Consider the following 17,869-nt stretch of genomic DNA (forward strand, 5'->3'; position numbering starts at 1 on the left):
CAACGGTTGTACAAAACGAGAACGCGAGATATGTTCCATCACGTGGTAGTTTCGTGAAAAAAGAAGCAATTAAATCAACCGGGGAGGATAATCGTGCGAGTACTTCTAGGTAACTCACTGTTTCTTATCTGATGAGCACCTAGGGGTCTTCGCGCCTTCACCAGACCCCTACAAGGGTATTATCGGGAGAAGCCATAAACGGTTACCTCCCACCTCGTACAAATCTCTACGTTTAACCCTCTTTCTGATTTGCGCAACATGGTGAGTACGGTTTTTTCCGACGGGCACGAGGCTCCCTCGTGCGTTCGAATCACGTCCCACTCGGAGATCACTATCTCGATCTGTGGATTGAAAAATCCCATACGGTCTAATGTTGTGACACACGCTCTTGTGTACGTAAAAGTCTACGTACGCCGTTAAAGTATACAATTTTACAGTAACCGTTAATTCTACGAATGGCACGCCAAGACACGTATTGTTAAAATGTAACACACATGATTCATTCTCCTTCATACTTATTAAGGAGAAAGAAGTAAAAAAAAGTATATATAAAATGCGATGTTACAAAAATTACATGAACCTGCTGTACATACACCTAGGTACACCTGTTGTACCTGCGTGAAATCATAAAAATAGTAGTCTTAATATAATTTTATATTAATCTCTTTACAGGTCTCCTTCATCCGTCTGTAAGCATCAGTAATGACCTACAATAGTATCTCCTTGATATTGATAAAATTGAAAATTTTGTAATTTTTGATGTAATTTTAGTCCCAAATATTTGTTGGTTAAGTATTTTTATTATTTTAATGCCCTTTAGAAATGCATTAATAATTGTTATATCGATTTGCAAGTGCAGGTAATTTTCGTTTTGTTTCTTTGGTAACTTAGATAGGCGTATGTAGACTTTCGTGATTGACTATACGCAAGTATTGCAGGTTTAAATAGGAAAAGTGATTTTATGAGCGTGTTTAAATGTTTTTAGATTATTATTGTGAAATAGTCGAGTTAATTTAATTTAATATACGAAAAATAATCAAGAGACAGATGTACAAGTAATCACGTACGAAATCATAAAGCAATGAGAGAAAAGAAGGATCAGAAGTGGAAAAGTATAGAGTGAACTAAGAATATCCTGACAAAAAGATCATGCCATTCAAATTGAGCTGAACAACGCACAAAAGATACATATTTCTTTCTCTTTCATCGAAGGATGAGAGACCGAAAAATTGAATAATTCTATAGTCGACATCAACGAATACGCGTATATTTTATTTTAAGATTGGAAACGTCGTCGAGTAGAAAATAAGCAATCGTACGTAGGATAAAAAATTGACAGCTGTTAAAATACTCGTAAGATGGGTTTTATTTTAAACCACGCACCATTAAATAGCATCGATCGTGAGGAAGTTCCATGATGGAATTAATCGCTGGAGTTGAACAAGAAGATTGATTGAACTCAGTGCTTTCATACACTGCCATCGAATTGGAAATATCAGGATTTATTTAAGAAATTTCTCGTATTCGCCTGTCAACATTAATAACACGGTAAAATTCCTTTATAGTATGTCTTTATGTATACAGCAGTTTTCATCCACATAAATTGTTCGCTATATATCGCTGCATATTCCAAAAGCGATATCTAAAAGGATTTTAATTAGTGTTAGGTATAAGAGTATAACAGATAAAGCAAAATAATGCGACAAACAGACACTGTTATAGAATTAAACGATATTAGTCAAAATTCTTCTAGGATATCGCATTTGGAATATCTATCTGATCGAAAGGATTACTGTTGCACTACTACTGTATGCACAACTTCCTTTTATTTCCATTTTTAATATATTTTTCAAACATAAGGTTTTGAGATCGTTATCTTCAAACGTACGAGAAAAATTGCAATATAAGACGAGTCATATAAAAAATTCTTAATCCAAAGTTCTTTATATTCGGTACACGGAAATGTTTGTATAAAAATGATACGGATAATGAAAGTTATAATGTCATTAGAAACACCGCTAATGTTTATAACTGTCAAGTATCAACAAATAACACGGAACTTCCAAGTTCCGAAGGTCTCTTCAAGTAGAGAAAAAAATGTCGGAAATTGTATAATTTCAATCCTTTAGATTTCAAAGTATAAGTTTACCTTCTATAAACCTATAAAGACTGTACTATGCACTGGAAAATTGCTAAAGCGTTATGTAATAATTAATATTCCAAGAAAAGTTAATAAAGATAGAAATTAAGCTTTACTTTGCAGTTTATTTTCTGTACCGTTAGTGAAAAGCAAAATTTTCTTTCATTTACTTGCAAATCGGCCAGTTATCTCGTCTTCTGGAATTGAAACATCTCAAACGTAAATTATCTGTTTCGGTATTTCTTGCTCTTTAATGTACCATTTTACTTCCATCAAGAATAAGTTACGTTTCATATTCCAAGAACCAAACCGATCTAATGGAAATCCGGCTTAATCAACTTTTAATTCCCTAAGCAAAGAAGCTTTCGAGAGGTAATATGTTACGATGTTACGTTATTATTATTTTCATAAACTTTATTCAATTTACACAAAAATAACATTACGATTTATATACGATGAATAACAATATTCTAAAGAAAAATGCAATGATATATCGTCGACTATCATCTAACGATGCAAAGCCCTGATACAATTTAACGCAGCTTCGATCTGTTTTATTTTTCCAGTCAACGCGAATGCATCGCAAAACAGCATAACATCCCTTAATAATCCCTCGCAATAAATGAATTACGGTTAATACCTCGACGTATCTGGATCATTAATTAAACTGATCCGAAGCTTACCCGTGACAACGTTCTATCGCTGTGTTAGCCCCCGTTTCAAGCACGGACAACGATCCCCTGGATCAAAAGGGGTTTCGTGGTCAAAATCGAACGCCCTGCAACCCCTCGCTCTAACCGAAAGGATAGAAGAGAATAGAATCCTTTCGGACGATTCAATTACGGCAACTCGAGCAGGGGTTGTGATCTGTAGCTAGTACACGAGGCGAAAAAAGGGACAGGGAAGGATGGGATGCGCATTTCGGGGTGCATTTCGACTAGAATAGTCAATTACGGTTGCGTGGCGCGTGCTTTTTTCGCGAGCAATCTCACGGCATTGTGAAGGTGAAATTTAGCGGAATTATCTGGCTCCCTCCACGTTAGCCGACGCCGATCATTAATCTTTGTCGAAAGTTGCGAGTGTCCTTGAACCTTATGCCCCGCTGCGTTCATCAATTCTCAATGCAAAAATTGACGGCTGCAGCAGTGTACCCTGGCCGCGGAAACTTGGTCGGAACAAACGATATCGATTTCGAGACCGGATCGGACAGACGACGTTGATCCACTCTTTTTTGCGGCGAACCTGATAAAAGTAGAAGTGGATAATCTAGTTGCGATGTGGGCTCACGTACCGACGTGAATAGAGAAAAGAGAAGCTATATACCCTGTAGGCCGTAGGTATCGTGTTCAAGAGCTCCAGAGGCTCTTCAGAACGAAGGAACAGAAGAGACGAGATAGATCAAAGGAAAATTATACGATGAAAAGCTTGCGCTCGGTTTAATGAAGCAAAACGATTCGAAAAACGATTCGGAACACGAATCGAATATTGTTCTACGGGATTTATAAACCATACAGATTGGCATAATAAGCTCGTAATAACTGTTCGTTAAACAATTGCAGTTATGATAATAAATTGTGGTTCAGGCTGGGTTGTGCATAATAGGGTTATTAAACGAAATGTGTCCTTTTTATATGTCATACGCCGGGATATGTGCTGTTTGTGTATTGCAACATTATGTACGAAACGAAGTAAACACCGGTAGTTATCTAGATTTATAGACAAAATGTTATTTTGACAAGAAGTTACGAAAGTATTATGTGAATTTTAAATCGTAAATGTAGCGAATTTATAATTGGACAATTTGGAATTAAATAATCAATATATATATAGTGTAATATTGACTGAGTTATATTCTTATATTTTCAGCATTTTTTAAAAGCATTGCACACGTTCTTACTAATCATACTAATTACTATTTTAATAGTTGTATTTCAAATAACATTTACTGAGAATGAAGAGAAAAAGATACGTTTAGTATACAGTAAAAAAGTTTATTGCCGTAAACATTAACTCCTAATATACTCACACACAACATACCTATCTATTATACTTGACTACTACTACGTAAAATGCTTGAAAAAGGACATGCTTTTTAGTTCATTCTATACTTGCAAGAATTATTAATTTTTCTATCTTGAAAAAGAACCTTAAAAAAACTTTCTTGCAATTTTTTATTTCTCGACTTCTCTTGGATTGGTTTTAATTTTATAGTCCGTTCGACAACAATTTTACTAAGTTTTAATAAGCAATTTTAATAAACAAAAACATCTGTTCAATTTTATCATCGTGAGCGACCCAACTTTTACATGAATTAATATTTAATTTCCATTTCCCGCGCAATATCGACATGGAAGACGGCGTCGAAGCGTCGCTTACAATGTCGCGTTACTTCGAAACCCCCTAACAAAAGCTTTAATTAAAATTCTTATAGCGCTACCGTCAATAGATTCGATTCCATCGACGAAGCGGAGCCAGTAGAAAGAGAGAGACGTGCGTTATTTCTTATTAATAAACTTCATTTATCTATAATTAGTCCTGAACCGCGTACTAATTACAAAACACAAAGCGGTCCCCATCTAACTGTATCACGGTTTCTTACATTGAGAATGAAATTCCCGAGAAACTACTTCCTGATTCGGCACGTTACCATCTACGAAGCGAAATCCTACGGACTGAAGTTGAAACGATCCTCCTCGGGATTCTCGGACGATTTCTCGAGCATGCAATTCCTGAAAGAGAGAAAACGAGATCTCCTCACGGTATCTGCTTCGAGGCGGAAACACGAGGCACCAATACAGAGAAAAAGCAGCAGGGAATGACTGGACACGCGAATGGACATAGCACATTTACCTATGTAGGAGATCAAAGGTATCGTGGAGCACGCGTGCAACCTGCTACAACCGATCCTGCTCCCCATGGAGTCGCCTTCTTTTCACCGAAGTACCGGGAAGTACGCGACATGAATAGAGGTTCAAATTACCGCTTAATCGTAACGAACGACTAAACACGATGGACTTTTGGTTTAATTCTTCGTGGCCTAGTTTAAAGTTCGAAGAGAAAGATTTCTATCCTGAATAGATTCTATCCGATACGCACTCATAGTAGCAACGCAAATATTTTCAATAGAAACTAGTTCTATTTGACCAAGGAATTTAGTCGAATTTCATTGTCGCGTAACCATGGTACTGTTTTCGGAAGTTTTTTTAATTGAAAAAGATTACAGCAGAAGAACCCGATAAATAAAATTTTACTATATAGTTTATTTTATATTTGTACGATAAGAATTTTAAGATTCAGCACGTTGTCAGTCAAACCTTATGCTATGGAAATTATCCTTTTATTTGGATTTAGAGCTAGATATACTTTTTTTCATTGTCTTCAAAGTCTTAAAAATACTGCGTGATAATATTAAAATATTGAAGATAGTAGAATGCTACTTAAAATAATTAGATGATCGACTTTCGAAAACTTCGTCAATCTATTAGCTACTTTTAGAGCACTAACATTTTTGGATCTAACAGGTTGTTTTCTTTCTCAGTAGTGTGATATTAAAACCCTCCTGTTTGCTCATCAAGTGGCTTTAAAATCGGAAAATAAAAAAGAATATGATCTTCAATCGATATCGTTCGATACGATTATAGATGGAAAAAAATGTTTAACTTTTAATGTTTTAACATTAACGTTCTTCATGCGTTATTTGTTTGCCTCTAGATACAGCTTTGCAGTCTTATGACAAGGAATATCTACATAATTAAACAGCTTCTGAGAGAAGTGAATTTCCTTGACATTAAAATCATTTAACTATTAAAACTTCTGCCGCTTGTATCTTTCGCAAACTTGACGCAACTTTATTATTGCAAATGAATAACGTGATGAAAATACTAGAGGTCTCTAGGATAAGTTAGATTTAAAAAATTTTTAGCATTTTAATCGTCGATATAACGATAAATCGTGGCTTCAGCGACGCTATAAAATTCTAATAAAATCCTATTTTTTACAGAGAAACTTTGTTCTCCTTCCAAAAAAAACTTGCTTTGCGGAATGGACTTTAGATTTAATCATTTCCGAATTTCGACGAATAAATAAATATTCACAAAGAGATCAGACTGATTGAATTAAACGAAAGTAAAGCTAAAATTTTTATCTTCTTTTTTACAAAACTTATATTTTGTATTGACAAAAGAACATGTTATGTCTATACGGGGTTATAAAAAGAGACTCTAAGACTTTACGAGTCTATAGTCGTCACCAGGAGAAATAAGAAACGTCGATGTTTTCCATCAATTTGGATATAAAACCGATATACCACATGTGACATTTACCTTTTTTCCAAGTGTTATATTACACGATATACATTTTCTACCCTTTATCATCAATCTACCATAATAATCGATGGATGATAAATAAACGAAAATCTGTAAGCATCTCTGCGAAAAGAAATTCAACGAATAAAAATTGGGAAATTACGAAGTTCATTCTCATTCTGTCACCACCAGAGGTTCTATAAACTATTCTTTTAATAAACTCGTATAATTACTTAATCCTCCATCTGCATGCTGGGTCGTTTTCGGCCAGTAATTTTAAGTGACTTTTCATTTTCCCCATATTTTTGTTTATATCTTGCTTTGCTTAAAAAAATAACACGTAACAATAAAAACCATCAGATGTTATTCTAGAAACTTGGAGGAGTATTTAAGGATTTTGGAGGATTTTCTCAAACACAAAAACCTAAAAAAAACAACTGCATGATCATAAACGACCCAGTATACAGAAAAAAGTAGATAAGTATGTCGGAAAAAGTAAGATTGCAGATGGAGTGTTAACTACTTAATTCACGTCATGAATTTAAGATAATAAAACAAAGGCTATAATACTAAAATATCGGATGAAGTTAAGCAACTGGAACAAGTTCGAAGATGTCGACACTACTCGATCTTGAGATTCCTAAATTCTGTTATTGCCTACCAATAACAATGGAAACCTTGTTCGCAAGTCGTTTGCCAGACGAAATCCGCTAGAACCGTACGACCTAAGACTGCGACATTTACGTCAAATGTATTGAAAGAGGAAAAGTAAGTGGGACGGGATGTACGAGTAGCTTGGAACAAAACGAGCAAACCGTCTTGTTCAGGCTTCCGTTTCCGACATTTCCGGACCGTAGTCAAGGTCATCTCCGTTCTTCCATCAGATCGTCCCACTTATTGGCACCGATTGCATAATCTCCCGTGTTACCTCCTGGCAAAACTAATTTATTACTCAACGATCATCTCCGCTCACCCGATCGACTATCGCCGGTGGAATGAGGATGTCCTCTATACTCTATACCCTTCCCTGGTATTTCGCTATACACGACCCCCTTGATTATGTAAAAGAACAGTTTGTGTATGTCACGTTAAATATTATACGTATACACACGTGGACCTGAACGATGTTACATCGAGAGAGCGATCATCAGACACCCGACGCGTTGTAAACGCGGCTGTGCTTGACAGCCAATTTCAAACCATTTCCATGGTCAACTAATCCAACATCAAATAGGGTCAAGTTATTTTACACTCCGTTATTCATAGTTGAAAATCATTCATCGCTTGGACCGTGTTGGTGAACGTTTTAAAGTTTGTCTTAACGGAACTGGGTTAATTTTATATACTATATTATACTATATTATATTATATATTAGGTTGTCTGAAAAGTTTCTTTCGTTCTGTAAGGAAATAATGGATGCACAACATTTTCCGTTTTATATTATTTTATCGAATTACGTATGATCCATTTTGGTCTATCAAAATAAAAATCACAACGTTCGACAGATTAGGTTTCACGTTTGTATAAAGATGCATCGTTGTAAAAGACGGGTCTGTCAAAGAAAGACACTTTTCGGACAACCTAATACTATAGCGCGGAAGGTGTTAATCATGATCAAAGAATCATAAGTTATTTTACGATTCATTGTGTGTTGAAGTAATTTTTATTTTACGGTATGCGTAGAGAAAAAGAAATTCGATTTCTTTACATCGCGGTTGTAGAATTTTAGTCGTACGATACGCAACGTGTGTGATTACGTTACGTGTTTTTTACGTTATGATTTTTTAGAGTACTCTCTATGCTAGTGGTTATTTTGTTGAAATATTTCAGATATTCGAATTAAATTTATAATTTCTGATCGAGAGATTGGGTAATAGTTACTTTGTTATAAATTGTTCAGGTTATTTCGTAATAGTATTCACATTCGAGAATTACTCGCCGTATGTTGCAAATATTCCTGAATTAGTTATCATCCAATCTCCACCATTCCATTATATTTATCGTTTGGAGTACACGATTTGCGGCTTTTGAGTAAATCTGGTTAAAATCTTGCTCGACTAGCAAACAACGAAGACAAATAATAAATACCTAATGGTCTTTAAACTATTAAATACAAGTTTAAACAATAATATATTAAAACAAGGAAATTCATTCAGAGTTTTCTAAAAATTAAATATTCTACGTATTCAATTCATCATTTATATAATTTATATAATCAATAATATGAATAATTTCAAATAGGAAATTAACTGCTATTCTGCTAATTATTGATTAAATTTACTTTGTATTCCAACGAATATGTAAACGAAACTGATAGGACATTAAATCAATTAAAACTGATTAAACAATTGTACTACTATGTTTAATACGTAATTAACGCTACATATATTTAAAAGCGTTAATCGTAATAACGAGACGAGGATATAGGAATTGTTACTTTTACTAAACATCATAATCAAGAATAAATCATGAAAAACATGTATGTTCACACGTATTTTAATAATTCAGCCATTATTCTAATAAGCACATTAACAAGGTGTACCAATTAATTAGATTTTGTCGCGATAATGAAATCAGAAAGGTTAAACTGAAATGAACTGATGTGAACAAAGCAGCATTGTTTAGAAGCTATTATCACGCACAGATGACTTGATATCAGTCTTATAATCAGAATATTATTTTAGCTTTTAATTATAGGCTGCATTCTCGTGTAACGAATAAATGCTAGTTTTTACTTCAATTCCATGTGCGAACGCTGCGTTTCCTTAAGAAGCAGCAATTATTATTAAAACTTCAAACACAGGTTTATGAAAAGAAATCATTGTTTATAAAATCACCTATTTATTAGCATTCGTTACGTAAACTGTATCATTAATGATAGTTTTACCTCACGCTTATTGCTTTTAATTTCAGAACTCTGTCAAATCTAATATTAACATTAAATTAAACAAGTAAGTATCACATATCTTAGCAGTTTTGTTCAGATATTGGAAGAAAGAGAACAAATAACAAAATATAAAAAATTGAAAATGTCCTTTCCAGACATATATTAATATCTTATTTCAATAAATGACTTGAAAATGATCGGTGGTAGTGTCTAAAGTGGAGCAATATTTTACGAAACATCCTAGAAATATCGAAACAACTGTTATATTTTTTAAAGCTATTGTTATTTTTCTTGAAATCATTCAAAATATAGCCAATGAAAAACTGAAATCTTTAAGAAAAGTTTGCTACCTGTTCAATTCATCTACCTTTTACACGTACATATATATATATAGCGAAATAAGAACAAGTCACTAATTCTTAATGGAACATGAATTTTATCACAATAATATATATACACAATATGTAATATACAATAACGATATATAATACTAAATATTTTGGAAACGAAAATAACGAATAAAAATAATTGAGAATTTTCTCAATTCGATCAATCATCAACAACGCATCTGTTTCATTAGGCGGATAAAATTGCTTCTACATCACAGATACGAGAATTTTTGATTACATAGACACATAATCGAAAGTCAGGTGATTGTACTTTGTGATTATCAGATTCTCGATAAAAAGTGTCGCTTCACCGTAGCCAAAATCAATAAAAGAATTTCTCAAACATGTCAACCGCGCTTTTATCGAAGTTTTAATAAATGAATGCATCGTGTGTTCTCCTGATACCATCCTTATCAGGTTATCAGTAATCAAATACGCCTGATGCGTTAACATATGAAGGATCTCAAGAAATTCTAGCGGCTGAACAAATGTGACTTAAAAGGGCACAATTTTTATAATGCATCCAGCTTGGAGAAGCATTTTGGTGCTTCCGCTCGAAAAAATCAGTAAAAGGAACCTTGCATTTTTCGCGTTTTTAGTCAGCTTTTTATTTCCAGACAATCTTCTTGAAGAAGCCAGCAATGAAATACGATCGTGGCCGAACTGCTTCTTTTCAGCCTCATATTTATTCAACAGGTTAGACGGAACGAGTATAAAAGTGTTTACACTTGTTGAATAAGACACAAAATTAATGTAACTTATATTTTCCGCACTTCGTCTACTTCCTTCAAGAATCAACTTCTGCAAGTAAACTTCTCTTACGTAAAAATATCTAAGCATATCCATCAAATATGTATAGAATCGTTTAAACATATTACTTCTCCATGAAATTTAGAAAATAAAATTAATGAAATAAAAATTATCATATGAATTAAACTTTGTTCAAACCTTTTAAGGGAATTACAGTAGTTTCCTCCATATTCGAATCTCTATATTAATATCCTATGCTTCCAAATAGCTTTTCACTTTTTCTGGAAACCTTGTCTAAGTTGTATCTTGAATTGTATCTGAGTTGTACTTTTGAAATACATGTAGGATATGTATGATATGTTTTTCATATTTGCAGAATGATCCCTACTAAAATGCAGGATCAATACTTGCGAAGATTGATCAAATATATAAGAAATTATATTTAATTTCGCAGTGAGTCAACGCTTCGTTTATAAGCGACGAAAATTACATACACGTAAGTTTTACACAGATTGAAATTGCAAACGAAAGTAATCAAAACGTACCTTCTTACACTAAATCATCCGAAAAACTCAGAGAAAGGCTTTTGAGGTACAAAAGAACGATTTGTGTTAAAAAATGTATGTAATCAAACGGCCGAAAAAAAAAAAATAGGATTTTTAAATATTGAAGCTAACAATTTTCTTATGATCAGAAATGTGGTTCCAAAAGTTCCATTATTCGGACATTTTTGTCCAACTATCAAATCAAATATGAGATACTTTACTGCATTTATAATAGAAATATAAATTACAATTCAACAGGTTAATATTGGCAGAGTAAGCATAAGTGTTTACACTTGTTGAATTATATATATATAAAACTATAATTCATAAATATATGTATACATAAAAATTTGCAAACTCATTTTAAATTATTATCATGTAACTTGCAAAATACATTTCTCTAAAATTGTTATTTTGTATAATAATATATAGTTTAAGGAAAAACTAAATGATACAGTTTCGATAAAAATTAGAAATTGTGATTTTAAATATTGTTGTTTCAAACGAATTAATATAGATGTTTAAACATTTCTGTACGAGCATTTGTTTGAAATAAGAAATTGAAGGAAAAACATAACGAGTGATTTCTTTCGTAGAGAAAGAACTTTTTTCAGTTAGAGAATAAGATTAATGGGATTTTTACTTTCCAATTTTATCCTGTTTTTCTTCCTGCAGCTTTTCTTTCTAAAATTGTGGGCAATTGTGCCTGCATGATGGATTATATCGATTCGAATGCAGCAAGCGATAAGCCAGGTTCTTTCCTTAGATTCTATATTACGAAATCAATCATAGATGAAGGGTTACGCGTATCATCGAAAGTAAATAACATTGCCTTACGTCAAATGTCCCCATCGTTTAATTAAATCGTCATATATTCTCGACATTCTAATAACAGCCAATAAATTTCTGAGATATTGAAGGATATTGAAAGATGAATGGCTGATTCTACGTATAAGAAATCGTAAATGAAATTTCTGACATTCTACCTTACAGATTCCACTACAAACAACCTCGAGCTTCTTGAGTCATATGTAGAACTCGTTATGTCATAAAATCTACATACTACGTAATTTTTTTTTCAAGAATTAATCTGTTATAACCATGATCTATAGGAAGATCTCCTTATATGAAAAATCAACTTCCTAAGATTATAAAATAACATTTGAATATATAGGTATACTAACACGATAGATCTCATCATGTATGAATTCTGCTTCGCTTCCCTCGCATATTCGATAACATTCCGCGCAAAATTGTTGACCTTGGTCTCGTTCTAAAATCAAAAAGGATTATTTTCATCGTACATTTGTCGCTGACCTATTTCAACTCGAATTATTTACTGTTTTCGTTCATGGTACGAGTGCAAACGAGCAACAAACTTCTACGACTTCGCCTGTAGTCGTAGAGACTAGCCGAACCGGAGACACGTTATTTTCCTCAAATAATTCCAATCGTTATTGTGACAACTTGACGACGCAATAAACATTTCCACGAGACGTTCGTTCTGTCGACAAATGGTACCAACTCGAGCACCCTGCGTCATTTAGAAAATGCACCTTCCTCGGATATGACCCAAGAGGATTTGGGTCACGAAATATAGAACGCAGCCTTAATTCATGCATAAAAATATGTGCCCAAGAAAATATTCAGCTTTTTTATATTTACATTTTCGCCTCGATATGGCTCGAGAAGCCACTCGTTCCCTAGGGTAATTTAATTCGTACTTGAGCACCAGATGAATTTATGAAAAAGAAATGTAATTACATGGACTTTATACACGTTATTTAAGACATTTTATTACATTACATAAATATTAGACACGATAGTATGCGTTTCTTACTATTAGTATTAGGAAACATTAAATAACTGAGCAATACAACAGAATTGCAACGAACTATCTATAAAGTGTGATTTGAGGAAATTTCTACAGATTTAACTCAGAAATTGTTTTATAATAGTTTTCTTCCTTAAAACTCGTGTAAGTTCGTGGCCGAAGCCAAAGTATTTAAATAAAATGGAAAAGTATAACATATTAATATTATTGTTTATCGATTCCGTTCATATTTTATCGCATATTTTTTGTTCGTAAACAAATACTCATGACATGACACAATGCTATTTCGAGTAATTTGATAAATTTGCTATTCTTATCTATAAAAACATAGTTTTGCGCCTATTCAAAATTAATTGAAGAAACAGTTATAAAAAATATATAGCTTATTATCTTGGCTAAAATAAATATTACTATGTACTAATTGCACCTAACTAAATTTAAATTATCTAATGAATCTTACAAATGTAAGAATGATACAAGAAATAAGTCCAAGGCCCTCTTTCACAACTGAATTAACATCATTAGCGAAATATCCCAAGTTATAAGTTACAAATCATCAGTATTAATAAATACACTTACATAAAATAATGGATTTTGTAATAGAACAAATGAAATTTTACAAGTAAATTTTACAAATTATAGGTAAATTATCCGATTATCCTATTTAATGAAAAATTATAAAATCACAAAAACAGTCTATAATCTATAATTTGAAACCTGTTAATTCACCAATATTATTAGTTAATAAACTATTGTACAAGAGAACCCAAGAATATATATACCTCGTACGTGTCGTGAATAACGTAATTCTCCTAAATATGAAATTATTCCTGTGACAGAAGAGTGTAGTAATATGTTGTTTAGTAAAGAGTGTTGAAATGGGCTAAAGTTGAAATTTATAGAGCCAGTTTTAAACTCGACGTTTGTTTCCATACATTTGATTCGTCTTTATTTGTAGATTGTAGGGCACGTTTATTTGTTTTGTATGTGTACGTTTACATGTACAGTCGGTCACAAAAAGATTCGGACGTCGTGCAATCTTAATCTCTAAGTTCTATATTTTCAGTAAATGTGCAAGGATAACAAAAATGTATTACATTGTATTATTTACTCTATATAAATAACAGTAAAAAAAGAATTTTTGATTTATTATTTATAGTTGTCTAAATATTAAACGAAACACTGAAAAGGTGTGACTTTTTATGTCACAAAAAATTTCGGAGACTAATACTAATTATACACATAAAACTAAATAATTAAATTATAGCACGCTAACAATTAAAACTGATAATGATTAGTCACAAATATTTAATATCTAGTCGGTTATCCCATATGTTCGATCGCATGGTGTACCTAAACGTAGGTTTTGGTACAGTGAAAATAAATTCTTTTAAATAATCAACGTTGATTTATTTCCATTCTACTTCCAAATGTTTTCTTAATTGTTTCTTATCATACACTAGGTATCATGAATTGACTTTTCCTTTTCTTAGTGAAATACATATTATACAATTTGTTCGGGACATACGGGATATGCAATGTGTTCCCGAAAATCCATATTATACAATACAAATATACAGGGTGGTTGAAAATTTACAGGGTACAGAAAATTTTTTTGTAATTTTTTTTTTAATTTTTCCATCGAGACAACGATCTACAGTGAGATCCGTTATAACGAGACGTGATAAAGTGCACGCGTACCGGGCGAAAATTCAAAGTCGATTTTCTCGAAAACAAAGCCTCAGACAAAAAATTTTTATTCTATATTTTCGACTTCTTTTTTCGCATAGAATCACCCCCTTTCCGCTTGTACCACCAGTTACCAACCACTCTGTATATATATGTATTCAAAACTCGTATCTCGACTTTTGCGACTTTTGGTTCATTGTGAAGCATTCTTTACAAACATTGTATACAAACACTGGCACTACTTAATGGCGAATTAAACTAAGAAATTTCTGAATATTTATCTTGCGTCCGCAATTTTTTGTAAAAAAATAAATAATAAATATTCGCTCTTTATCAGTATTTCGATTAATGTTTAGATTAATGCAATACAATTTTGTTGATCCTCGCACATTTACTGAAAATATGGAGCTTAGAAATTAAAATTGTGCAGTGTCCGAATTTTTTTGTGTCCGACTGTATGTATGCGGTATACAGTCTGTGGAAATGTTCAAGGTACTTGAAAGGTCGGTTTGCCTACAGGATTAGAAGATATGCAGAAATATGTGAACAGTCGATATGGGACACTGATTTGGAAAAACTAAATCGTTCTAATATTTGTAGGTTGCTGTTATATATAGATTATATTCAGATAGAAAATCAGTGAAGATAACTACATTGACAATTCAATAATTTATGAGAGAATTAAATTCAAAATAATATAACCCTCATTTCTCTCTTTCCCTTATTCACTGCACCGATTTTCCGTTTTTAGATGAAAAATTGAGATTATCACATGTATTTTAGGATATAAATTTATCCGGCTCTATCTGCTAATCCTTAAATAAATTAAGAAAGAATTATCGGGTTTGTGAAATTTTTGTCAAAATATTTTAACAATATCATGAAATACAAGGTAAGATGTAAGATGCAAATGTTTGAAAGTAATTCTTGAAAAGAAGAACAAACTCATCGATTGTTCCATACAGAATTATATACATTTTTAAGAATAGCAGCTTTGCAGTAAATTCAGATATAATATACAACTACTTCATTATGATTGATTCAATTTTTACAGACATTCATTTTGTAACGAATCTTGCAACGAATATGGAAAGAAGCAGATATTTTACAGTATATTAATAATTACTGTAATCTGATAAATAAATATAATTTTTGCCAGTTCTGCAACATATATATGCATACATTTAAAAAAAATCATCACTTATTAAGTATCCTATTGTATAAATTATAATGTTTATTACATTCATTAAAGATAAAGAACATTGTTATGAATTAGAATCTAATCATATTATGAATTAAGATCTAAAATTACTCTGAAATTATACTTTGTAACATAAACTCAAACAAAACAGAAGCATCTAAAAGCGATATGTTTTATTACCCATTATGTATAAACCTAATCTATAATAAATATTTCTTAGTATTTTTTGCTCAAATAAATAAAACAAAATAAATAAGTAAATAAAACCCTAATACGAAGTCAAATATTTAAGTATCAACATTTCAAAATTGATATATATCATAACTAAAGTTAATACATATTGCGTAAGACATAATACCAATTATACAAAACGATGACTACCATAAAGTTTCAACATTTAGCTCATTTAAAAACAGCCCAATATATAAGACCTATGAATTTCACTCTTATCATTTTAACAAATCACACATATCATAATTTTTTCCAAAATTAACCTTTTTTTAAACTTTGAAGAAACAAAAGGTTCCCTGAACGATTCTTTTCTCAACCACAGATAAGTCAGTGCGCGAGCGCGGTTACCCAGAATGAGCCCCCGAAGGATGCACTGACCCGGACAATTCCGGAGCTAACCTCCCCTACCAACATAAAACGCGACTACTGCTGATCGAAATCGGCCTACCTGTGGATCGCCATTCGTGGTTCCGGTGACGTGGTATGCCCGCGACATCCGAGGGCTGTCGGAACCTTGAGAAGGTCGCAGGAAGACAGATGATGCCCATATTCACGACAATTCCAGGTGTAACTGCCACGATCGTCTTCCTTTACGGATTGCTGCCTCCTGGGACCGGCATTGTCACCTGTACCGCCACCACCCTCTGAGAGATAGCGAATTAGGGGACGACGCATCGCATGAGGATTCTATTTCACCGGCACATTCGAAATACCGCCGCGCGAAATAACAAATGCCTCGATCTCTTCGTATTCGAATGAATCAACAGATATCACGTGACTATGACAATAACCTGAAGTAGTTTGTCCAACAGATCGTTCAACAGGAAAAATCCGTAGCAATTTCTGTCAAGTGTTTCTGATTTACACGGCCGTTTCGCTTGAACACTACACGTCGATCACGTTCATATTCCGGAACGACGTAATCGCGGCACGAGTCCTCGCGAGACTATGTACGTACTTCTTGCGCGAGTGTTTACGACCATACACCCCCCACCCTCCTGCCCTACCACTATTTGTCTTACCTGCCACCCACAGTCCTGAACCGTACCGAGCATCAAACGTTAGCCGGTAAGGTGGATAGCTTTAAGGGGTTGATAGTCGTATTCTGTATTATCGACTGCTTTTGTAGATGTCATTACTAGTCTTTGTTTTAATGTTTCTAATAGTATAGCTAAGTGCAATATACCTATTGCGTTATTATTAAATTAATTGTGTCATAGGTGTAGAAAAGAAGTTGTATAATGATATAATAATAAGTATCCATTATCTTGTAATTATTTAATGAACTATACACATAAATGCAACTTCTATATTTTGGAGTGATTTTATATTAATTTATGAAGTTAGAAAAGAAAATATGGTATTTTATATTTCAATCGTGTACTTCTTTATTTTATATTTTACTTTATATATTATAGGTTACGTGAACCATGCAGTATTGATTAAGGTTTTCAAATACAGTACCTTAAATGCAAACATTATGTTTATCACAATTGAAGCAATAGGAAATTGAAAGCAAACGCTCAGCCATTAACCTAAAAAAAATTTGCATAAATAACTATTGAAAAATATACATATTAGATGAAAATTACTCTATCTTTATTTCCTTGATATTTATTTAACATTTAACATTTTCATGTAAAATATTTAGCCATAAAAGTAACAATTTATATATCTGTTTAATACTTGTATATTCCCTAAATTCTTCTGTTCAGCAAATGTTTCTAATGAAAGTATATCCATACAAAATAACCAACTCTGATAAGAAAACCCACATCCGGTATACTAGAATTCACAAACTGCTTTACAAGCAGTAGATAACGAGATAAGATTTGCATTATGCTAACAAAGTATCCATGTAAATAATTTTACATTGAAACAAAAGATATATTACTAAC

At 32.7% G+C, this 17,869-nt stretch overlaps 1 protein-coding gene across 1 annotated transcript in view; it reads right to left on the reverse strand.

The window, feature by feature from the left end:
* LOC117239736 (rap1 GTPase-activating protein 1) overlaps positions 1 to 16,916 on the reverse strand; it is a 250,913-nt gene extending 233,997 nt beyond the window's left edge. Inside the window, exon 1 of the mRNA XM_033505549.1 lies at positions 16,420 to 16,916. Within this exon, the coding sequence (XP_033361440.1) occupies positions 16,420 to 16,646 (227 nt within the window). The 5' untranslated portion in view covers positions 16,647 to 16,916. The remainder of the gene's footprint in view (positions 1 to 16,419) is intronic.
* Between the last annotated feature and the right edge of the window lie 953 nt (positions 16,917 to 17,869).

The sequence above is a fragment of the Bombus vosnesenskii genome, unplaced genomic scaffold, assembly GCF_011952255.1.
Source record: "Bombus vosnesenskii isolate JDL3184/JDL3185 unplaced genomic scaffold, Bvos_JDL3184-5_v1.1 scf7180000014105, whole genome shotgun sequence".
Classification (NCBI taxonomy): Eukaryota; Metazoa; Arthropoda; class Insecta; order Hymenoptera; family Apidae; genus Bombus; species Bombus vosnesenskii.